Source organism: Anopheles coustani, chromosome X (genome assembly GCF_943734705.1).
Source record: "Anopheles coustani chromosome X, idAnoCousDA_361_x.2, whole genome shotgun sequence".
NCBI lineage: Eukaryota > Metazoa > Arthropoda > Insecta > Diptera > Culicidae > Anopheles > Anopheles coustani.
In genome coordinates, this window is record NC_071290.1 from 16,872,155 (window position 1) to 16,896,022 (window position 23,868).

Consider the following 23,868-nt stretch of genomic DNA (forward strand, 5'->3'; position numbering starts at 1 on the left):
AGTTTCGGGGAAGCGGCTCGTACAGCTTCGATCTTCCTCTCCTTGGTTTGCGATCATCCGCGCCATACCGCATAGGAAAATCTTGACATGCTGAAGTAAGCAACGCACACGCACACACACACACTTTGTTAGCGACCGGAACACTGCGCGGCGGTGAGCAGATCCTGCATCAGAAAGTTGGCCGCACGCCACCGCGGTCGCGGCTGGAAGAATATTTTAGAATGTTAAAAGGCATGCAATGTTCACCTCACAATGGTGGGCCGATAAGCTCTACACATTGACTTCTTACATTTGCTAAACCTTGCCCTTGCTACGCGCATTTTCCTCGTTCCCTTTCTCTCTTTTTCTGTCGTGTGTCAAAACACGTTCACTTAGCCTTAATGTAAACACACTTGTTATATAAAGAGTATTAAAACGTATCTAGAGTTTCCCGAGCAGGAATAGTAAACCCCCCCTGTTGTTTTCCCGCCGATAGTAGGTGGGCAGATTCGAAAAACACAGTCACATCCAGAGTCATACTCCGGCGCATAAGTTGACCCTGCGTTGTTTGAGTGTTTTCACCCGACAGCCCCCTGTTTGGGTGTTTTCCCTCTTTTCTAACCTTATACTATGTAAGTGTCTCTTTATCTGATTTGTTCGATCGCCGCCGATCATGTCACCGTTGCGTTTTTCGTTTTCTTCTCTCTTGTACCTCCCTTTCTCTCTCTCACAATGCCCTCGAAGAACCCTCCTGGCGTACCCTACACCATTAACTTGTCAAAACAGCCATAAACGAGACCTTCATTTTTTGTTTTGTTTTCTAGGAACATAATACAGTACACGACTAGGATGTGGCTGCGCGGGAGGAGAGGTTTTTTTGTTGTGATGTTTAAGAGAAACCGGCGGAGTCTTTAACTACCGGTTAAGATAACAAACCAAACATCTAGCGCCAAACGGAGAAGGGTGGGGGGTACACTTTTCGAAGCAAGATAGTAAATAAAACGCAACACACTTTAAGCCCTCAGAGCCGAAGGAATTAGAGAGCGATGGTACGGGGTAAGGCTGTTGTTGGGGGGGTCAGTAGGTTGTGAGCAGTTGCTTTTATAGGTTGCTTGCTTTGGTGGGTGCGGAGTGATGGTGGAGGGGGTTCTGGTTTTGTTGTCGGTGCAGTAGTGTATCCTTTCCTGTCTGTGGAGTGTTGCTTCCTTGCTGCGAAAAATCGCTGGCTTCACTATCATATTTGGGGATGTTTGCCGTCTGTCCACGTGCGAGATCCAGGTGGCATTGTGTGTGTATTTGTATGTTTGTGTGCGCACTGCGCGGGTTTCCTGTTCCCGTGGTTAGGCCTTGGAGCCAATGAAACCCTTCTGCCAGCGTGCCATCGCGGGCAGCAGTGCCAGCGGCCTCGGCTTTGGAGCCGGGCGGCCCGGATTCCGCGGGTCAGTTGCTTTAACAATATCTGTTCGAAGCGGTAAGCGGGCAGGAGGGCGTATTGTTTTGCAGCGAAATAATAAATATAAAAAGGGGTAGAGAGAGAGATAGAGACCGGTTTAGTGGTGCGAACAACACCGGAGTGGTGCGGAGTGAGACATAATGATGGGCTTTGCTTGCGGGGCGAGAATGTAGTAGTGTACACGATTAAAACACAAACCACCAACCAATAGAGAAACGAACAAAATGAGAAATATGGTTTTAATTAGTTCGACACGAAACGTCGTTGCGTTGTTAGAAATGAGTCCATGCTATGCTTTTTTGTGCGACTTGATCTGAGCCGATGATTAAAAAAACAAAATCAATGCTATTCTATTCCAACTCCTGCCTGGTCTACCCGAACTAGCTTCCGACATCATCGTCACCGTCTTTTGGTGTAACGTAAATGCCCTACTAACCCCTGTTCGAGCATAATCCTCCAAGCTATGAGAGCATTTCACTTTTGTTGTTACTACTGGCATTAGATAAAAGAAGAATAAAAAATAAACCCCCGGGGGGTTTCACTCGCACCGAATTGTTGTTTCTGTTCCTGAGCAGTTGTTGCCGCTCGCATTGGTACGTGTTATTAATCCACGCGCTTGTTAGCTCTTTTTTCGCACTCACGAATGATGATCTCTCACTCCTAAATTCTACCAATCACTACCTCCTATCCCTACCTATTCGGAAACCAACCAAATCATCCATCGTCTGATTCCCTCCCTGTGCTACGAACCTATCAAATTCACCCTCTTCTCTCGCGGGAAAAGATTTAGCTGTCTTTCTTATACTAGGTAACCTTCCGTTTTCCCATACATCCGTCAGTTCTGTTAGCAACTTAGCAACGCCTTAAGAATACTTGTATGCCTTTGATTGAGATGAAAAGTGTTGATGTAAATAATAGAAATAAAAACTCTCGAAGCTGCAAGGCAAGATGAAAAAATAAACACTCTTCTTCCAAAGCGTCCCTCCTTTTGGGCAAACTTGATGTTGAGCTTGCCGAGATGTGTTTTTCGCATGCGATTGCTTTTCCGCATCGCGAGCCACACCGTTTAGCTGGCAGATGGTTCACCATGCTGAAATACTGTGCTCCTAAATTGACTCCTCGTTTTGCACATTCCTACAATCCGGTTGCAGTCGAGACTCGTAAACACATTCATTGTGTTTCAATCTAATTCGCTTTAGCAACAAGCTAACCTAACTTAGTGATAAGTTGCAAACTATGGCCATCGGCTGACGGCCGCGGTAGGACTAACTGCTTCCTGTTGCGCAAACACAACTAGACCTCGTCTCCCGGGGGACGTTTTCTTCGAAAGGCACACCAAAATTAACGCATCGTGCGCGCTTGTCTACGGTTCTGCGTCGATCGCAAATTGAATTCTATGTGCGCTCCTTTGCGCGATTGAGTAATGAAAAATAGCAACGAATGAAGAAATGAAGAAATCGGACAAAAGAAAGTAAACCAAATGTAATGGTTTGAAGAAACTGGGCTGGATGGTGTGTGGACACAGCCTCATGCAAGCGCGTGCGCTTCTCTTCTCATGCAATGGGCGCGCGCGATGTTCTTTTATCGTGAGAGGCTGCCCTGTTCGGCGACGTTCCCCATGCCGCAGCATTTTTTACATTTTTCGTGAAGCCGCTGGTTGGCGGGCAGCTTGGCGAAGAACGGGTGGCGCAGTGCTTGATCTAAAAAGAAATTAAAACGGTGGGATCAGTAAGCGCAAAGCCATCAAGTATGGTGCGGAAGGTGGATTAGGATGCAACCCCGAGCCGTGAGGGCATCTGTTCTTGTGGTGCTACCTACCCAGAGTGATACGATTAACAGGATCGTACTCGAGCATCTTCCGGATCAAGTCAAACAACTGCAGGTGATCTGCCTTGTCGGCCATTACGCAGCTGTGCAGTGGTTTGCAGTTGTCGCGCACGTAGCGCGCGGCGGACGACTTTTCATCCCAGTCCAGCTTGCCGTAGCGGAAGTACTTGGTTTTTGATTTCCTACATCGGGAGAGGATACACGTTAAAACAATTATAACACATGTGCTGACACTTTAACGCAGCCCTTTAAACACACAGAGTTGAGTTGTTGAAACAACTAACCCATATTTTTCCTCCTCCTTGCTCTTTCAAGGATTAATTTATTGAACCACTTACCTAGCCATACGGTACGGAATGGTGCCCAGGATGCGCTCCATCATGGCGAGATGTTCCCGGTTGTCATGTGTGGGGAACAGTGTCATGCCGTTGTACAGCTCGTACATAATACAGCTATGGATGGATTGAGTGCCAGCCACGAAATAAAAAAAGGATTTAGGTTAGAGAACAGCACGTCAACGTCAACAAGAATCGTTGCGTTCGCCCGACCGCTTACCCAATCGACCAGACATCGCACGGCTGCGACCAGCCCAGCTCCAGGATCACTTCCGGGGCGCGATAGTGGCGCGTCGACACGATCGTACTGTGGTGCTCGTCGTCGAATGTGGCACTGCCGAAATCGATCAGCCGAATATCGGTGCATTTGTTGCGACGCACCTGTGTTGACTGTAAAGCAGAGCGAAAATGCATCGTTATAGGCAAGCGACCTCAGAGACTACGAGACTACGTACCTTGTTCGGAACGCTGGCGGTTGTGTACTCCGAGTCGATGAATAGGATGTTTTCTGGCTTGAGATCCGTGTGCGTGAGATGATTTTCGTGCAGGAACCGGACGGCGAAGCACAGCTGATAGGAAATGTGGCGTACGTGGTCCAGCGGGTACGGTTCGTAGTTGTTCTGTTTCTGTAGTGGTACACATGTCCGGCGAATAAAGGGAAACATGTTAGCGACAACTGTAAGGAACACCTCCACATCAACAGTGCCGAGGAGTGTAGCGATGCACATGAGGGACACATAGGTAACTCCTGTACAGGTTCTAATTTACAATCAACCACTCGGTATTGCTCCCTATGCACCGCACGCTCACATCTAGCTACCACTTACCAAAAAGTCGAACACACTGAGTCCGAGCATCTCGAATCCGATGCACGTATGGCCATGGTAGTCGAAACAGGTCAGCATCTTCACGCACAGACTGTGGGCAAGAGAGTAGTAGAAACGTGAAATGATGCATCAACTCATGCATCACAAGCCACAAGGCTTTGGGCACTGCACACTACTCACTGCTTGAAGGTCGGATCCACCTGAGTAATTTTCTCCAGCGCTGCGATCTCGAGCTCGGCCGCGTCACGATACTTGTCAACGTTCTTTATCACCTTCAGTGCCATATTGTGGTGCCTGGAGCAAAAACCAAAACCAAAACAGGTCGATCAGGAAAATAGTAGCCAAATAGTAGGATGGTACTTACATGTGCAAGTCCCGCACTTTCACCACGCGCCCAAACGTGCCCTCGCCGAGGGTGTCGAGTATTTTATCTGAAACGGGAGATACATGGGGTCAGCGATGGAAGGTTGTCGCACTCGATGTGTGCTCATTTTCTTTACTTACAGCGGTTGTGCAGCTGATCGCCGATTTGATAGATCAGATGGCCATCGGCGTCATCCCGCACGGAGGGTTGTTTCTGCGTGTCGTGGAGGGAAAATAAAACTCACTCGTTAGTAGGTGGTTCGTTCTTTCGCAAGGCGTCACAATCAGGCAGGTGTGCAAAACGACCCGACCCGTGACGCAACTGTTTTTTGGGACTGGTCCAAAACAAAAATGCGTTGTCAATCGATGAAGTGGTAGCATTTCTAATAAAAACGCATTTACTTAAACCATCTGAACTGCTTAAAAATGATCATAGCCGTTAACTGGAAGAGAAACATCATTTACAAACCAGGAACAAGGAATCTGGACGAGCAATTAAAAACTTCATAATAGGCGGGTGTGTTAGGCAACTGTAAAACGTTAGTGAATCAATCCAAGGTACAGCTGAAACACGAGCAATCCATTAAGGAGCGTTAAATTCATTAACATTTGGCAGGGAAATCAACGAAAGGAGGTAAAGCGTCATTTCAGTAGAACAAGCGGCGTGAATGTTTTGACAGTCAGTCTATGTTGATGTACCTAGCTGAAAATGGGGCTACCAGGATCGACTCCGAGACCCGGTACGCAACCGGACGCTGTGCTGTAGAAACTACTCGCCGACTTTCGGATGGAACAGCTGCCGGAAAGTAGGATGAATAGAAAGAGGCATGCAGCCAACAACCGAAAAGCTAACCATTATCGTGGCGCTTAAGGTAAGACGTTTCGTTACCTAGCCGTAATGGTGAGCTTTCCTAGCGTACAAACACGATATAGCAAACATGCGTTTGGTTTGGTTCATACTCTAGTGTTTCCTCCTGTTCAGCTCAAGATGAGGTTGATTGATGGGGTGTGCTTGCTTGTTAGGAGGTAGAGGTGTAAGACCGTTAGATAGGAGAATCACTTTAGAACGCGAGAGTATAGGCGCCGGTCTAGAGGCACTTTTATATTCACATTGAGTGACGATCGGCGGCGAGCACCGATTCTGACATACGCCCCTATACTATCTAAATGCACTTGACACCATAAAACACAGGCACACACACACACACAAACATCGAAACACAAAAGCAGTATGTACACGCGTGGATGCAAGTTATCGAACTGATCAAGAGTTCCAGCGAATTGATAAGAATATGCCACAGAGGTTTCTTGGAATTCGCATAGATGGAATAGCCGTAGTTTCACCAACTCCTTAACTCTTGACATTCCCAAGAGAGATGCTGATCCCAAGGGCAGGTGTGATGTTTGCGCCAGTTAGTGAAGGCAATGTTAGAGAAATGCGGGGGGGGGTGAAACTGGTGCGTCCCCTGATGTGATCCTTACGAATGTGGACAGCGCTTTGGGGATGCGCGAGCGAGGTCCGCGCATCTGGTTGTGTAGGTGACCGGCGGTACTGTGACCAGTGGTGGTCGTCGAGGTGCGACCGTTGTACGCTTGGGAGGTGTTGATCGGGAAGATAGAGCCACCGGACGGATGGTGGTGATGGTGGTAGCCACCGTACTGCTGCTGGTGGTTGTAGCTTTGATGGTGGCCGTTCTGCAGGTGCGACGCCACGTTCTGCACGGTGTAGGACTTCTGTAGTCCCGATCCGCGAGACATTCCGTGCGCGGTACCGGCGACCGCTGTTCCATACAGGCTGTTGTGTAGGTGTTGATTATACTGCTGCTGCTGTTGTTGGTGGTAGAACATTCGGGCGTGCGAGGACGAGGTGCGCTGGTGCTGCGACGAGCTACCCGAAAATAGCGATAGGCTGGAGTTGCCACCGGCTGCCGTGGGGGACTTGAAGCGGCTCATGGAGTCACCATCGGCGGGGCGTGGTGAGCGGTCCGATGCTCCGGGATTAACGGTGGCATGGGAACGTCGCTCACGGCGTGGCTGTACCGGAGGCTGCCGAGTTGGATCGTCCAGCGGGGCGTACTTCTGGAGCAGGCTCTCGATCTCACGCCGTTTGGTGAGGCGCTCACGCTGTCGCGGGTCAGGCTGACCGTCGGCTCCACCGTCGGTGCAGTCGTCGTCGCTGGACAGCGGTATGGTGCAGATGCCATCCGCATCGAAGAACCGCTTCCCATCGGTTGCCGTGTGGCAGCTCTTTCTGCGCTCCTTTTTGAGCGCAATCAGACTGGAGTCGGCATTACGCGAACCGGTATCGAACTCGGCGCCGTATGTCGGATGTTGCTGGTGCAGCAGGTGGGATATGTCGGTGGTATCACTGCGCTTGTACGCTTTGGTCGTACGCCGAGCCTTGACGCCGTTTGACGAGCTTACCTCCGACAGCAGCTCCGTCGGATCGTACTTTGACTTGTAGACGTTCTCTTTACCATCGCCCGGGTAGGGATCGCGGTGTTTGCCTGCGTACATCATGCTCTCCCCATTGCTACCGACACCCCGTCCGTTTCGATCGTACAGACTCTCCACCGTCGACGGAGGTCCCAGCTTGGCCGATCGTCCTCCACCCATCAGAAGCTGCAGCTTATACGGCGTGCGCTCTTTGGTGACGCTCGTGTAGGACTTGTCGCGCACGATGCTGCTGGTAGTGGAACTTTTCGACAGCGGGTTCAGCAACCGCTGGTGATTGTTCGCCTGATACAGACTCGTAGCTCCTCCCGCCGGTTCCAACGTTTTCTCCTTGTCCTCCTGCTGCTCCTTGCGTCGATGCACCCGGTCGAGAATTTCGGAATACTTCGACTCGAGTCGGGAGATAGTGCTACCACTGTTGGTGCCACTCTCTGCTCCTGATGCAGCACCCGCCGTTCCACCAGTGGACTGCTTGACTGGCACGACCAGCGGTGTCTTGTCCTTATCCTCCGTAGTACTGTCGCGCTGCAAATGTGCAAGCAGTAGCTCTGGGCGTGTTAGAAACGTTGTAGTCGTTCCCAAAATTCAGGATGTCAATGCCCTGGAGCTGGGGAATAGCGAAAACGATTGCATTCTGGCGGCCACTTTCCGAGTTCTTTTGGCTCGTGGGAATTCTGGATGTACTACTACACATTGAGATTCCTGTACACATAGGCTATGAAGTGTGTCTACATGAACGGAGTGTGCTGTAGTTCCCAGGAAACCAAACACACCTGGAGACCTGGACCTCATACACCTCATTTATGTAGAGACAGTCTTTAGAGTGTGTCTACATGAACGGAGTCTGCTGTAGTTTCCAGCGAACCTCATAACTGGGGAGTGTGTCGTCGGTACACATTTCGTTACGCTAATACCCGCGTGCTCCACCGGCAACAATCATCCATCCAACACTCGAGAGTTGATGGCACACACCGGAGGAGCATAACTTACTTTGCTGCGTGAGGAGGTCACAGGAGCTGTCGTTGTGGACGCTGGCGTCGTAGTTGGAGAATCAAAGCGCTTGCCGAAGGTTCGAAAGAGCGGTTTGTAGTACGAGCTCATAGTACTGTTGAAGCTGCTCAGGTACGGCGCCCGGTGCACCGAGTCGGTGGATGACCCGAGGCTACCATAGTCGGACGTGCAGTTGGTACCGCTGCCGTGCGAAAGGATCGAGCTGGTCGAGGCGGACGAGGCGAGATCGTTGAAACCACTGAGCGATCAAACCAGGAAGAACAAGAAGAAGTCCGTAACGTTCAAGCAAGAGGTTGAAGGATTGATTGTTGTTGTGTTGACGAAGGGCAGAGAGCCTTTTGAAGAAGAAGCAGCGAAGATAACACTCACTCACATTTCAATCCTCATCAGATATTCTGCTCGATAGAGTTCTAAACACAAGTTCCTACTTCCTGGCCTAGGCTAACCTCAAATTATTTCTTGGCCGTCGTGGCTGTACAGACGCTCTTCGAAAAACACAACCCAGCCAGGCAAGCTTCCAACGGTGGCCTTCCATATCACATTCCTATGCTCGTAGGATTGCAACGTTAGAGACGGCTCCCCGGTACCATGGCCAGAGCTGTAGACCAGAAACGAATTTCGATCATAAGCAAGTATTCGCGCCATGGGCAGCGGCGATTGCGGAAAGCCTCGAGATATCTCTTAAAAATACCTCCCTCTAGCTACAGCTTCCTAGCTGCCTTGCGTATGTGCTCTGTTGACAACGCACGGTTTATTTCTTTTTTGGCCCAAGAACCATCGCCTCAGCACAGGGCGACGATCACGGGGTGTCATTGGCAATGGCTAGGGGCGGCAGCATTCTCTTCCTGCATCATTCAACAAGCCGCCGCAGCCGCCGCGCCACACCCTCCGCCATTCTTCATCAACACACGCACGTTGTTCTCTGGCGATGTGGCGATGACCGCATCCACACAATTGACCGATTTAGGCGATTAGATAACCACGACCACGATCGCTTGTTTGCTGGTTGGGTCAGGTCACATTTTGGGATCGGTGCGTTGCACATCGATCCCACCAAAAGGCAGAGCGCCCTACTCGACGGCAAGCCTCATAAAGCGGACTGATAGGCGCACTTGTGTACCCCGCAGCAGTGAACCTCACTGACGATTCGAACGAATTACGGGATTTAGGAGTTTCTGCCTAAAGTGACGTAATGAACAAACGTCCTGTTGAATTGAAAGGGGTATACACATTCGCTTGGAGTCCCTTAATGAACTTATCATATTTTCTCCACTTCCTGAGCAGCTCCCTCTAGCTGTCTCTAGGAACGCTAGTTTAGGAAATTATGGAGCAAATAGTATATGATGGAAAGGGACCTCTAACTAACTTATAGCTCCTTATTAGGCAACTGCTGATATCGAAAATACCGGCACTCGTTGGAACACGTAATGACTCGGTTGTCGAGAACCCAATTGTTCGATTTCATACTTTCTCTGATACATTGCTCCTCTTACTCTCACACACACTATTCCTTCCCCGCGCCCTCACTGCTTCTTCTTTGGGGCGGGATTTAGGAAGGAAAAACCGACAACAACAACAACAACAACACAAGGCACAAGACAACGGCGGAATATTACCGAAACTGCGAGCGCTTCGAAGACGACTGCTGTTGTTCCAACTTCTCGCTCGGATTGCGGCGGAATCGTTGCAGTATGCTGCTGCAACTGTCGGACAGAAGCTGGGTGACGCTCGCGGTATTGCTGCGCATGTAGCGACGGCGAGCCGTCGACGAGGACGCACCGACGGCTGATGATCCGATGCCCGATGACCGATCGGACAGTAGGTAGGAGGAGGAGGAGGATGAGGACGAGCTCGTCGTCGTTGCACGAGCCGCCGACGTCGACGCCGATGCGTCCGACGAGGAGGAAGTCGCTGTTGAGCTGGCCGCCATTTGCCGCTACCGATTCTCTTTTCGACGCGCTTCTCCTCTGACGGACTCTGCACCAGCCGTGGGTACTGTGTTGTGTTGCGTTGTTGGGGGGGCAGCAGCACTCGATGCACTTCACACAGACACCGTCCTACACACACACATACACTAAGTTGTATACACTGCTTGTCACAACACCACTGCCGAAAATCTCTGCCCGCAACCGGCTCGGAAGCTGCGTAACTATACTTCTATACGTCAGCGCGTGCGTGCGTGCGTCAGTCTCTGTATGCGTGCCCTATCGCTTCTAGTTCGGGGAACATCACAGCTGAAAGGGACACCCGCGCGGCGGTACAATAGAGTATCGATAGAATCTGACGATAGGTGCAGGTGGTGTTGGTCGTAGACCTGGTACGTCGCGACTTCGCTCAATTGAACGATTTGTTTTCCGCTTTACAGAAGGGAAGGCATCACACCAACTACATCACCACCAACAACTGCCTGCCTGCACCAGGAGGAGCGGCCAGCCTCCACCGAGTAGGAGGAGGATGATTTGAATTCCTAAAAAAAGATGTGTGCCTCGTCCTCGCACATCTCACAACTAGAACGCACCCCCCACCCCTCCCATTTGCGACCACACACAACAACCTCCACTGTTGTCACACCACGCGGTGTGGTGCGTACATCCCCATCAGACAAATCCTACCGAACACCGAATCTCTCTCTCTGAGTGCCAATAGTGTGGCGATGGTGATGATGATCAGCGCGCTTCCTTGACAATCCGACTCGCACTATGGACTTATATTCACCTTGCATATCCATCGGTCCATCCACCACAGCTTCCGTACACTATGTTCAGAATACTTCCCCGACACTGTGTCGGCTCTCTTGCTCTCTTTCCCTCGCTCTAGTTGCGCTCAATGCTCAGCGAATTCGATTCTTTTTATCGCATAATTTAGTGCAAGTTCAGTGTTCGCGTCATCCCCTACTGCCGTGGCTGCTGTACATATATATATGGAGGACCATAACCAACCAATGATGGTGATAATAGCAAACCAACAACCCTCACTCTCGCTCCTCCCTTCATCCTCCCCCTCTCTCTCTCACTTCACGCAATGGCCAACGCATGCATAAAGGCGATAATATGATATACTTCGACAATTGTTTCGAACGTGCTGCGGGGCCGGCAGCTGCTGCTGGGCAATATAAGAGAGTAGGCCAGTCAATTGCTATCAACGAACCACAAAGAGTTCTATCGCTTGCACTGACCCTCGCACACGCCCCAACACACAGACGTTTATTATCTCTCTCTCTCTCCCTTTTTCTCACCCCTAGCTGGCGTTCACACACTTGGAGACTTTAAATCCTGTTTCCCATCGCGTCCCTTGTTCCTGGCGGATGCTACACAGGCCGCTAAATGTGCGCGCCAGTATACGACGCGTATGGCAAGGCCGCCATAACAGAGCGTACCCCAGTCATAAAGCAAAACAAAAACCCGGCTGACAGCAGCAGCACCTACACAGGATTTGATCCGCAGGCGAGCGAGCGTAATCCTCTGAACTTCGTCACCTTCGAAGAGGAGCATCCTGGGTGACGAATGTACTGTCGGGAGGGCCGGTAGATGCACGATAATGGTTCCCACAAACTAGACGGGTGATGCGCATACGCAAACAAGGCCAAGGGGAGTTCTCTAAAGCCTATTAAAATCGGACGTTGTTTGGAAGAGGTTAGGGCAGCTACTTCCTTGACACTTTTGATGCTACTCTAGATGTGCTTGAATCGGTACACGATGTTGTACGATGAGTACAACTTTAGTATAAATGATGCACAAACCGATTTCTTCAACTAGCGTTAACGTCTCCCTAAGGTGTGTCCTAACGAAAACGCATCGGGAGCGACACAGAAAGCCGCGCACACAACAGCGTCAACACAGTTGGTTTGGGTAGAAGTCACAACTCAGGCGCGCTGGTCGGTTTCTGGCCGGAAAGGGCACAACAAAACTGCACACAGACCACACACATACACACACACGACACCATCGGCGTGTTTATCTCAGTGTTAAACCACTGCTGCGGACCACACCAAGCACAGGCGAGACACGCAGCAAGTGCAAGTGTGCAGTTAGGTGTCGATTTGTAGAATGTTTCACTTCACTCTCCCCAAGCGGACTGCTGCTGGAGTGATGGGAAGTTCAAAACAACGACTGACGTAAATCATCAGAGCGGAAGCCGCACGCGCGACGAAGGGGAGGTAAACGGTGAGTGTGTAATGCTCAGCACAGAGTTTTTCAAAACAAAACACCCATTGTTTAGGCATGCGCCAACTTCCTAACCTATTACTGTTTATGCATCTCTTGGAATCAAAAAGGAACTTTCACCTCGAAACATTTCCCTAACTCGAGTGCACTTGGATCCAACTTTTCCCTTCGAATTACGTATTCTTGTTTCGTCTCATTGCTTGTTTTGTCAAATGCATTTGCAATCTGTACTTCTATTTCTTATACTTGTTTTTAGATATGTGTAGCAGTTTGGTTATTGCTCACAACTATAAAAAGGAATTCTGTTTGTAACCATATTCTGGTCAAGTTAGATAAACGACCAGAAAAGGGGGGGGGGGGGGGGGGGGGTGTTTTCCCTTTCAAACGAGACGAACATACTGAGTTTGGAATGTAAAAAAGAAAATTACTTCGTTAGAGTGTTGGTTTGAACAATTTTTCTGAATATACTTTTATCATAGACAACGTTTTTACAATATGTTTACTAAACAATTTTAATCTAGTTTATACCTTTGCAACAACGATATTGAGGCTGACTTATCGGCTATAATTATGGCTTTTAATTGTTTCTCTCTATTGCCTTGTATGTGTGTGGACTTTCGGTCGTAAAATGTAACGGGTAACAATGACAAAACAAAAAATTCTCTTTAGTGTTGTTTTGTTTTTCCCGAACGACCCATCTGTTATCGTGCGTGAAAAGCTGACGATCATCCTTGGGCCCCCTAAAAACACGCGCACACGGCTCTCACAACACACAGAAGCATGTCGTAAGGCACTGTGTGTGGTCGGGTCAATTTGGCCGTGTTGTGATGTGCAAGTATGTGTGAGCGAAAGAACGAGAACGAGAGAAAGAGAGAGAGAAAGGGATAGAGAGTGATATCGAAACGAAGAAAAAAGTGTTGGCAAAAGAATTAAGCAGATATGGCGTTAATGTGCCAATTTTGGAGATATTTAAGTGTACGGAAACAAAAAGATACGTGGTAGGGAAGAACAAGAAAGAGAAAGAAGAAGAAGAAGAAGAAGAAACAGAATGACAAAAATAAGATTCAATAGGAAAGGTGGTGGTATTGTGTTTGTTTATAAATTAATGCTTGCTTGCTTTGCTTGCTTGGCCCGAAAAATGCGCGTAAAGCACCAGGTGGCTCCATCACAATCAGGCGCCTCCATCGAATATCAAATAAAAGGAAATCAAAATCAAATAAAAAGCTACCGCCGCCGCGCTCTTCATTCGTTGTTGCGGTTTTATGTTCAAATTAAAGAAAAAAACACAACAAAATAGGAAACACCAATAAATAAACAAAAAAAATAGAAAAACCAAATATCGACCCAGTTCGAAGGAAAATGTTAAGATCAAAACAAAACATAATTGCTATGGCAAAACATAGCCGAAATGTACCGGACATCAGTCAGAGTGACACAGAATGCTCCGCTTTACAATAATCTGGGTGGAATATTACGTTAAATATCGACAACACCAAGAAGCACAGAGGGGAAGCGTAACAAAAATGGATAGTTTAAAATGAAACAATATCAAAGAGTGGAAAACGTGAGAAAGGTTACGAAAAAACATCATCAACTGTGTGTTTTTCTTGCCAATCTGTACATGGAAAATGAGCCCCCCCCTAGAAAGTGCCGGCTTTTCCGCTGCGAAACTCATGGCTTCGCGTCGGCGAATGTTTCATCCAACTTTTGCGGCTCGAACCAATAGTTTTTCCATGCAGCTGGAAGGAAAAATTATTCAACCAAGAAGCCCACCAAAGGATGCAAAGTCGATAGGAGAAATGTCAACTAGTTTTGTTTTTTGAATGGGAACATAAAAACGAACTAAACAACTAGAAAATGAAAAAAGGAATGAATTGTAGGAAAAATGGTTACCTAGTGGAAAACGTGACGAAGTTCGTGTAACTTTTGATGACCTTTCAAAACTTGAAACAAAATAGTTTCAGATAGTCGTTAGAATTAAAAGCCAACACGTTAACACGTCGTTGCTGCTTTAGTTTTGCAACATTGATTTTGAAAACATTCTCGTTTAAGTACCCCCACGGAAAACTTAGTGAAGAAAGAAAAAAAAAAAGAAGGAAGCGATGATAATTCGGTACAGTTTTCCCCAGTGCGCTGTATGCCAAACAGTTTCTTTTCTATCCCGTACACACCACACACGCTGATTCAATCACGCGCTGTATAAAAATAAACAGAACGCGCTCATATGCGAGGAGCGGTGAACATAGAAATTAATCTCGCACATTCGCCGCGAACCCCCGTTCCGTGAAAGTGGAAAACAAGCGCAAGAAACAAGTGCTTTGCCATCAAAGAAGAAACCAAAACCAATATTCGGCTGATGCTGACGATCGCACACCTGATTCACTCTTTTGCTCGCGGGCGCGCGCGTCAACCGAGTGTTGTCACTCGCTTCTCTCTACTTGTTGACGAAATTCTTTCGATCTTCTTTAACATTTTTCACGTATTTTTGACTGGTTGTTTCTTTGCTTATTTTCTACTATATCTTTTCCGTGTCTTTCCCTTTCCCCCCCCCCCCCCTCCCCTTTCTCACTCCCCTAGTCTCTCTCTGCCTCTGTGCGCTGTCTGACGGGGTTTCATTTTTTGTTTTATGCTTTAAAATAGTTGCACATATTATCCTACACGGGCGTCGTTAACGCCTCTACCGCGTGTGTTTGTTTTGCCCGTACCACCCGCCGTGTGTGCGAACGCATAAAATGTCACACATACGCGCTTTCCACCCCCCACCCTTACCCCTTCTCTATATGTGATGTTTTTATTTTTAATCTAACGTAGCTGTCACTCTCTCTCTCTCCGTTTTTCGCTGTGCCTTGGAAAAATTTGGATACGACAAGCGCGGATTTTGACCGAAGCGAAAGAAAATATCAAACTTCTCGAATGTTTTTATCGCTTTTTTGGTGTGTGCCAACCTTTGCCACAACAGTATATTCAACCATCACACACGCACACATATGGGACCGTCTACGTGGGAAAACCGTCAACAGAAGGACGAGGCAACGATGTGCCGGGGGAATGATCTTCTCCAAGCGCGTTTTTTCTTCCACCTTAGATGTAGCCAAAAAAAAATAAGCAAAAGAAAACGCCAACGAAAGACCAGGTATGACACACATGCGCAACAGCCTCTCCCCCCCCCCCCCCCCCCACCGCGGTTTTTCATTTTTCGCCAAAGGTCACACATATCCTTGTGATCGTCACCCTTTTTTCCGGAATCGATGTTGCAATCGAGGTTGATGGGGATGTGCGAATTTCGGAGGCATCTCTGGTGAAGTTTGAGTTGACCATGCCGCGCAGGGTTTTGTTGAACGATGGAAGGTGCGGGCGGGGGGTTTTTTGCACGTCAGATCATAAGAGATAGCTGAGTGGTTAACCGTGGGGTCTTGAATATTGCTAATTCGCGACGCAATTAGACGCTTCCTCCAGGATCGGCAGTCCCCGCGAAAACCCTGATATGACAGCTAGCCACGAAGCAAGTGCCAGATACACACACACGCACGCACACAGACGTACAGAATCGCAATGTGATGGTCAGTGATGACACCGAATGAAACTATCGAAGTGCACTTTCAATAAGCTCACGGATATAGGACTATAGGCCACGAGGACCTTGTCCTCCGGCACAACACTGCTCCGCGCACGCACACACTTACGACGACACCGGACCACGGATCCGAACTGCGAAGAATGAGATCCGGGAAAAAGAGGAGGTTACGTTGCGGACACACACGACGGACAACGCACGGTCGTAGCAGCGGATGGATCGCAGCAACATGCCCGCTTAGGCTGGCGCGACAAGGAAGACTACGCCACGTACGGGCACTGCGCCAGGCTGGCCTGTCGCTTTTTCCCGGTGGTGACGGATTTTCCGCCCAAGACCAGCTGCGGCGAGCCAGGCCAACGAAGAGCGGGAGAGATAGAGAGAGAGAGAGAGATAGGGAGCGCCCCACGGAGACAGCAAGAGAATTGAAGGAAAAAGGAGAAAGAGAGGTAAGTGCGTCGAACCGATCCGAACAGAGGAATCGTGGGGGGTGGGTGTGTGTGGACACCTCCACCGAGCGTGGTGCTCGATCTTCGAGGAGGTTCAGTAGCAGCATCACGCCGATGTTGCTACACCATTAGTCGTTGGTTTTTCTTTTGACTCCCAGCCACCCACGAGGGATTATTCTAACACCTCCCGGGAAGAGTTACCAGGTCACGACTTGTACAAACAAAATATCTATGCAAACCTACACATAGTGTGTCCGGGGTGTGTATAACAGGGAAATCGGAAAAAAATCCCGCCTGGCGTCACCTACCACCGACGGAACGAAGTGGAACGGAAGGAAAGGCGGATATGTGTTTGGAGTATGGAAATGTTTTTCCCCGCCAGAACAGAACAACACAAAACCGGGACCGGTAAAGACCCACGCGCGCACTACCAGACAGGATACTCCCATGAGTACTGAGAGTTTATGCCTCGGTCTGGCGGCTGACCACCTTTACAGAGTGATGAGCGCCGCCGCATAGTCGACCTCAGCTGTCAGACGGTGGCTACCATCGCCACAGCTTCACCTGCTGATGTCTACAGGGAGAAAACACCGTACGCAACACACCTCGCCCCGGGGAAGGGGTCACCAGGTGTGTTTGCGAGGGGCAGTACTGAAATAACCTTTTTGAAGTATCGAGAACCGAGTCGTTCGGTAACAGGAACATAAAGAGAGCAAGAGAGTGACATTATCCCATAATGCAAGGAGCTCGTAGTAGATGTGAGTTTGGTATTCTACATGATTTCGTTAGTACCTGTGCTCAGCTCTTTATCTCCATCGGCAGACCGATCGACCAAAAATCTTTAGCTTGCTGCTTCGCGCAGGATCTTAGAGGGACCATTGCTGCCCATCATCACCCCCGTCGTCGGCTCTAGATGCCTGCTGCCCTCCCACAGAGGAATCATCACCTCCTACCCAGCAGCTGAGCCAGGTTGGTTTGGTCTAGGTTCTTTTTCTGCCTCAACGATCGCCGCTCGTTGACGTTGGAGGTAATCACCGACACACACCGAGACACGATACCGGAGGTGGTAGAGCTAGCCAAAGCCAAGCGTTTGCAAGCGGCCTCCTCTACTGCTGCGTACGCGCGATGCACTATTTATAAATTTTCTGTCCGAGAGGCAGATATAATTTCGTCAGCAGTGGTACCAGCACCACCACCTCGAGGTGTATCGAAAGAGGATGGTTGCTTAAGCGGCACACTGGGACAGATATTGTTGTGCGATAAATCAGGTCGTGGGAAGCATCTACCAGATACCTACTACTACTTTGCAGACTGTGCCGGAAGGTGCGGCGCAGCGTAGGACTCTAGACTACATTTTGTAGGACCTACCGCAGCCGTAAAAGAGTGCGTGCGTGCTGTCGCCCTACCTCTAGAATGTTTACATTACAACCATCCAAGGGTCTGGTCGTCGTGTGGAATTGGAACACCTCTTCGAATCTTGTCCAACAGATTCGACACCACACTGGTGGTGTAGGCATATTCATTCGCCACCATTCAGGCTATTGAGATTGAAAATTTCAAAACCCCTAAACATTTTGGCGTTGACAGGTTGATTTTCATCCTTCAAAGATCAAGATCAGGTTGGGTCCTTTAGCGAGAGTACATTCCCGAGCGTACCCCCGTAGGCCGCATATCTAACCATAAGGAATTTGCAAGTATCTGATCTATAGCATCCAAAAGCCATTTTTGTCTCCCCGCAATGCTCTTCTCTACTCGCCATCGCTCATAGTGGTTGCGCCGCTCTGTTTGGCCACAACCAGTTTTGTTTTGTACTAAACTTATTCACGCAAAACAAAGCCGACCGGTGAAGAACCTCTTCCTAAATCACCTCTGCCAAAAGGTTCTGACATAGCGTCAATGACCTTGACCGCATGAGATTTTCCCTCTTGTGTTTTTCCCTTTGTCTCACGAAATCTCTTCCTCTCTCACCAGTTTCTACCAACTCTCTTCATATAAATTTCTCTCAACTAGATACTTCCAACTGTTTGGTTACAAAAACAGTTGATTGTAGGGGTCCCTCTTATTCTGGGAACCCTTTCTCATCTCTCTTAAACACTCTCTGCCACTCTCATCTCTTGCAGAGGATCGGGAGATCCTCGAACCTGCCATCCTTTATCCTTGCAATACCCTTCGTCACCACTGTTCAAACACATCTGGTGGCCTGCTGATCTGCCTTTTTCAGCCTCAGTCCATTAAGAAGGAGAGAGAGAGGGAGAGAGAGAGAGTGACTTACGAACGCCGGCGTTATTTTCTAAATATAATTCACCCGTCGATTAGCCCCGGGCGACGCGCGCGCCCGAAGAGATGCTGGTTGGTGTCACTGGTTGTGCTCGTCTTCGCGCACGATCTCATGTTATGATTTGACATGGCTTTGACCTACAATGCGACGAAAAAGAATTAAAAAAAAGAAGACGCGACGATAACGACGTCAACAGTGTCAACGGCGGTTAGCTGACGCAGGTGTTTGTTTTGTCTGAATCTCATCTGCTGGTGGATTCTACAGCAAGCTCAGCACTTAGTAAAGTCTTTCCATCGCGTACAAGCGCACACTCTGTACTCGGAGGGATCAACTATCTAGATGTAAAGACAGGCTTACATTCTTGTTTCTGCTCTCAATCCTGACATTTCCTCTTCCTAACCATGATCTAACACTCTAGATCACCGTTGGCACGAACCTCATAGTAGAAAGAGACAGCTTAGCTCCATGACAATACAAACAACAACATCCTACCGCACGAGGAAGGATGTGGCATATTCTTATCAGCACCTGATAACGATGTTGTGGATGATTCGATCGACGCGACTGTCACGGGGGCGATCAATTAAGTTTTCCGCACAAACATAAAAATACAAACAAAGAAACAAAAAAACTAACAAAGAAGAATTGTTGACATACGTCCAAAGTGGCGTAAAGTGTATACAAAGCGAACGAAACAAAAATAAACTTTGACACATTATCGATACTGGCGATCTGTTAAGACATATACACTTCAAAATCTTCGACGGTTGTAAACAAATAAAAATTAAATGCAAATGGCTGAAAAAAGTAAAGCAAAGCTGTCATGTAAGTAAACAAACAAAAACAAAGGTAAATAAACACAGGCAGTCTAAAAACGACATGCAAACGGGTACACACTCAAAGACAATGGCGTTATAGTATGTATGGGCATAAGTTGGGATCAAGGATGCGAATTGAAATGAGGTTAGGTTCTTAGATTTCGAAGCGGCATTCTTTGTACTGGGTTAGATGTTAAAAGTAGTTCAGGGCTCGTCGGGGCTGTCTTTGACATGACCCCGTGATTGCTGGAGGACGTAAGCAGGGGTTAAGCTTGAAGACAGCAAGACACGCCAGCGCGGCAGCAGCAAAAGCAGACTCTATGGCGACAGCGACCGGCCATACATCGTCACGGTGAGCTTGTGTTGCTTCTTGTGGCCGTTCTGGCAGCAGCAGCAGCGATGGCAGCGGAATAGGCATCACCTTCGTGCGGAAACGAAGCCAAGCGGGTTAGCGGGGCTGGGTCTAAGGGTTCTACCTCGACATCGTTCGGCGTACACTGCTCCTCGGCCAGCTGGTTGTCGGAGGTGCTGAGTGCGTCCTCGTACAGCACCGGGTGTTGCTGGTGCTTGGTCGGACCGCGCAGGCTGCCACCTGCGGTGGTTTTGCTGCCCGACTGGTGATAGACGGCAAGAGCTGTGGCACCGTCGTGCTCCTCGTCTTCCACCTCATCATCTTCGTCCTCCGCGTCGTCGCGATCGTCTTCCTCCTCTTCGTCTTCCTCCTCGTCTTCGGCATCGTGGTGATCGCCCAGAATGAGCAGCTGGTACTGGTCCGGATCGAGCCCGACGCTGCGGCTTGGCTGCAGGTTCGCCGTCTCGAGGAAGATGCTCGACTTGGAGGTGTAGAGACGCGGTGGCGGCTTCGGTTGCTCCGGCACCAGCCGCAGCTGATGTTGGTGGCGCGCGATTGCCCGACTGCTGACCTTCTTGCCCCCGCCGGAGCCTACCGCAGGCAGCAGGTAGTGGTCGAAGCTCTTCGGGTACATGGTCGGCGTGGACGAGTAGCGGGGCAGCGGGTGGTCGTCACCCTGGACCGCGCCGGTACTGTCCGCGTCCGACAGACTACCAAGTTCCCCGTCTTCCCGCTCGTCGGAGTCGCTCGGTGCGTCGTCGGCAACAGCTTCGTCGTCGTACGCGTACTTGCCGCCACCCTTCCCGGTCGAGTGCCACTTCTGCTGATGTTGGTCCTTTACAGAAGGATAGCCGGCATCAGCGCCACGGTACGCCGATCCACCATTGGTGGCCCCTTCTTGGGCTCCACCATCGTCTTCCTTGTCCTCCCGGCGCTGATAGCGGTGATGGCGGTCATCGTCCAGCTCCTCGCCATCGTCATCCTCCTCGTCGTCGTCGTCGTCATCAGAGGAGGGACCGGGCACGATGGTGGTGGTATCTTCGTCTTCGTCGTCCTGCGGCGACGGTTCAGCTGGCGTTTGGACCTCACCGTACGTCACGATCTGCGTGGCCGACTTCGACAGAAACACGCCCTTGCTGACCATGACCGTCGGTATGCGGTGGTGGTTAAACTCGTCGGTGTTGTCCGTGCCACCACCACCGCCGATGGTGGTCGACGGAAGCGGCTCGATGCGGCCACTGCGCGAAACATAAAACGTTCCGGAGTTCGAGCGCGTCACGTTCGTGGAGGAGGAGGAGGAGCAGCTGGCGGCGGGCTGACGGTGCGTCGGAGTGAAGTTTTTCGCATCCGGATTGAGCCGCGAACCGCCGCCAGATGTGTGCAAGATGACGTTGTTCCGCTCGCTGTTGTTGTTGCTGTTGGCGGAACCGCCGCCATTGATTGAAGGTTCGGGTAAGTTCGCACGAACGGGGGGAGCCGGAGGTGGAGGTGGTTGTTGCTGTGGTGGGGGTCGGGGTGACCGCGGTGAGGGTGCGCCACCACCGAAGCCACCGGTGGTGGGCAAGGCTGCCAGAGCCGAGTTACTTTTTGCGAGTGGTGCGGGACGAGGGGTGATTCCAGACGACAGAGCGGTGGCGGGAGGGGGACCTCTTCCCCCCATCATGGTCCCGGCGGCGCCCGTCGGCTTACCAAACGAGGCGCTCTTCTGCAGCAACAGGTTGTTGTTCTTCGAGATCAGCATATTGGCTACGCTGATGTTGTCCGAGATGTTTGACGTGAGTGGTGGTGGCTGGGGTTGGGCCACCGGTTGCGGCTTGCCACCTCCTCCTCCTACTAGACGAGAGGGGCGACCACCTCCACCACCGTGAGACGATGGCGACTTGCCGGATGAATTAGACGATGTTTGCGCTCGGCTGCTGCTGGAGGAGGAGGACTCGCACGGGTTGATTATAGACGAGCTGGAACCCTGCGAAGCGATACTCGTGGTGGTGGTGGTACTCGGTCCAGCGTTGTAGAGTGGCGTCGTTGCACCAGCCCGTTGATTGTGCTGATGGTGATGGTGGTGATTCTGCGGAACAATCACCGGCGGCATGAGTTGGGGATAGGCCGGACATCCCAGAGGCTGCTGTTGATAGGCCAGCATCTGCTGCAGTGACGATATGGGCGTGCCGCTGCTGGTGGATGGTGTCGGCGGTAGCGTGTGCAAGCCCATCGCATCGCTGGAGAAGCTCTTGCACAGAGGCATCCCACCGACGAACACGCCTCCAGGAACTCCCGCTATATTGGCGCTGCTGGTGCCAGCAGCACCGTAGTTCCACGGCTGACAGGAATGATGTGGGTCCCAGTAGTTCGGCATGGATTCACCTTCCTGCACCAGCCGGTAGAACTCCTCCTCCGTCAGGTGGTCGCGGACGTGCTTGTCGAGGTGCGAGTACGAGTAGTTCTTACGCAGCCGGAAGGGGTGGTTTGTACCACCGGGCGGCTCGGGACCTGCGCTGCCTCCGCACACCGCGTCCATGTTCGTCCTCGAGCCTATCGACAACGAAGAGGACGACGACGTCGACGACGATGCGGGTGATTGGCCCCCCGTTGCGGTACCATCAGCACCGCAGATCGCGCCGTGCGGCGTGCTGGTGACGTTCTTCTTGTACTCGTTGATGCTGTTGTGGACATCCTTGCGGCTGCGCGTAATGATCCGGTTGTAGTCCCAGCCGATCCTCCATGGCGGTCCGGTTGGTCGATTCGACGTGGTCTCCTGCCAGAACCGGCTCATCGACGATTGCTGCTTGGCGGCTTGGGACTGCTGTTCGCGCTGGTACTGTCTCAGCTGTAGACCAGCATACACGGAAGAATTGTGCACGGAGAGTGGATGGTGGTCCGACGAGCAGCTGGTGGTGATGTGATTGGAGGCCGTCGGCGGCAACGACGATTCAACTGAACCGGGCACAACAACCGGCGCATCGAGTGATGGATGTTGGCTACGCCCTTCACTAACATTAGGTGACCCATTAGTGGCTCTACTTTGCCCGAACGATGGAGTTGGTCGCGAACTGGACGTTGCAAACGCCAGCGCCCCAGAAGTCACCGTGCATGAGGGGGCGGACGACGTTGACGAGGAGTACTGACTTCTAGAGCCAGATCGCTGGTTCGCCATCGTTGACGATCGGGTGCCACTGTTGAGGCGAAAGTCAAGTGATTCCTGCGGTTCGCTAGGTCCTTGCAGGCTGTGTCCACCGACACCGGATGCGAACGGTTGTGTTCTGGAGCTAGAGCGCTGTAGCTGATTTAGCTGTTCTGCTGACGAGAATGTCGCCGATGGTGGTACACCAATGTTTCGAGGATCTTGATACAGCGGGGCTGATGAGCCCGTTGCATAGTTGGTGGAGGGTTGTGACCTCAAGCTGGCCCGTTGCAGCTGGTGCTCTAGTGCCATCGTGGAAGGCGACGAAGATGATGGTACCGACGTTGTTGGTGCTACCACATCCGAGATGTGACGCGCTGCCGGCGGCGCAACGAATGCGTACCGGGAGTAGTCGAGGGGAGCTGCCTGCTGCTCCTCCAGTCCGGCATACGGATAGGCGTGATATGAGTTTGACTTGAACATTGGGTAAAAACGCTGCACACCCGTTACGTCGTCGTAGTATTGATAGTACGGATCGTTGACGTAGTGCTGCCGGTAGTTGGTGGTGATTGGTGGATACGCCGCTGACTGTTGTGGAGGTAAGGGCACCGTCGGCAGCTGTGTTCGTCTTGGTGCCGCATCGCCACCACCATAGTCTGGCAGATTCTTCACGTAGTTGCTCATGAAATCTATATCAGCCGAGTACATATCCTCCACTCTCTGAGTCTGCGCCGTTTGATGAGATGTCTGTAGCTGCTGCTGCTGTTTCTGTTGCTGTTGCTGTTGCTGTTGTAGCTGTTGTTGTTGCTGTTGCTGTTGTACCTGTTGTTGTAGCTGTTGCTGTTGTTGCTGTTGTTGTTTTTGTTG

At 50.5% G+C, this 23,868-nt stretch overlaps 1 protein-coding gene across 1 annotated transcript in view; it reads right to left on the minus strand.

Moving 5' to 3' along the window:
- Window positions 1–1,640: 1,640 nt before the first annotated feature.
- Window positions 1,641–23,868, minus strand: part of LOC131269369 (uncharacterized) — a 57,628-nt gene continuing 35,400 nt past the window's right edge. The window contains exons 3-11 of the mRNA XM_058271719.1: window positions 4,926–4,998; window positions 4,786–4,852; window positions 4,602–4,715; window positions 4,422–4,512; window positions 4,050–4,220; window positions 3,815–3,984; window positions 3,598–3,711; window positions 3,251–3,441; window positions 1,641–3,132 (exon numbers count right to left, since the gene is read on the minus strand). Of these exons, the coding sequence (XP_058127702.1) occupies window positions 3,014–3,132; window positions 3,251–3,441; window positions 3,598–3,711; window positions 3,815–3,984; window positions 4,050–4,220; window positions 4,422–4,512; window positions 4,602–4,715; window positions 4,786–4,852; window positions 4,926–4,998 (1,110 nt within the window). The 3' untranslated portion in view covers window positions 1,641–3,013. The remainder of the gene's footprint in view (window positions 3,133–3,250; window positions 3,442–3,597; window positions 3,712–3,814; window positions 3,985–4,049; window positions 4,221–4,421; window positions 4,513–4,601; window positions 4,716–4,785; window positions 4,853–4,925; window positions 4,999–23,868) is intronic.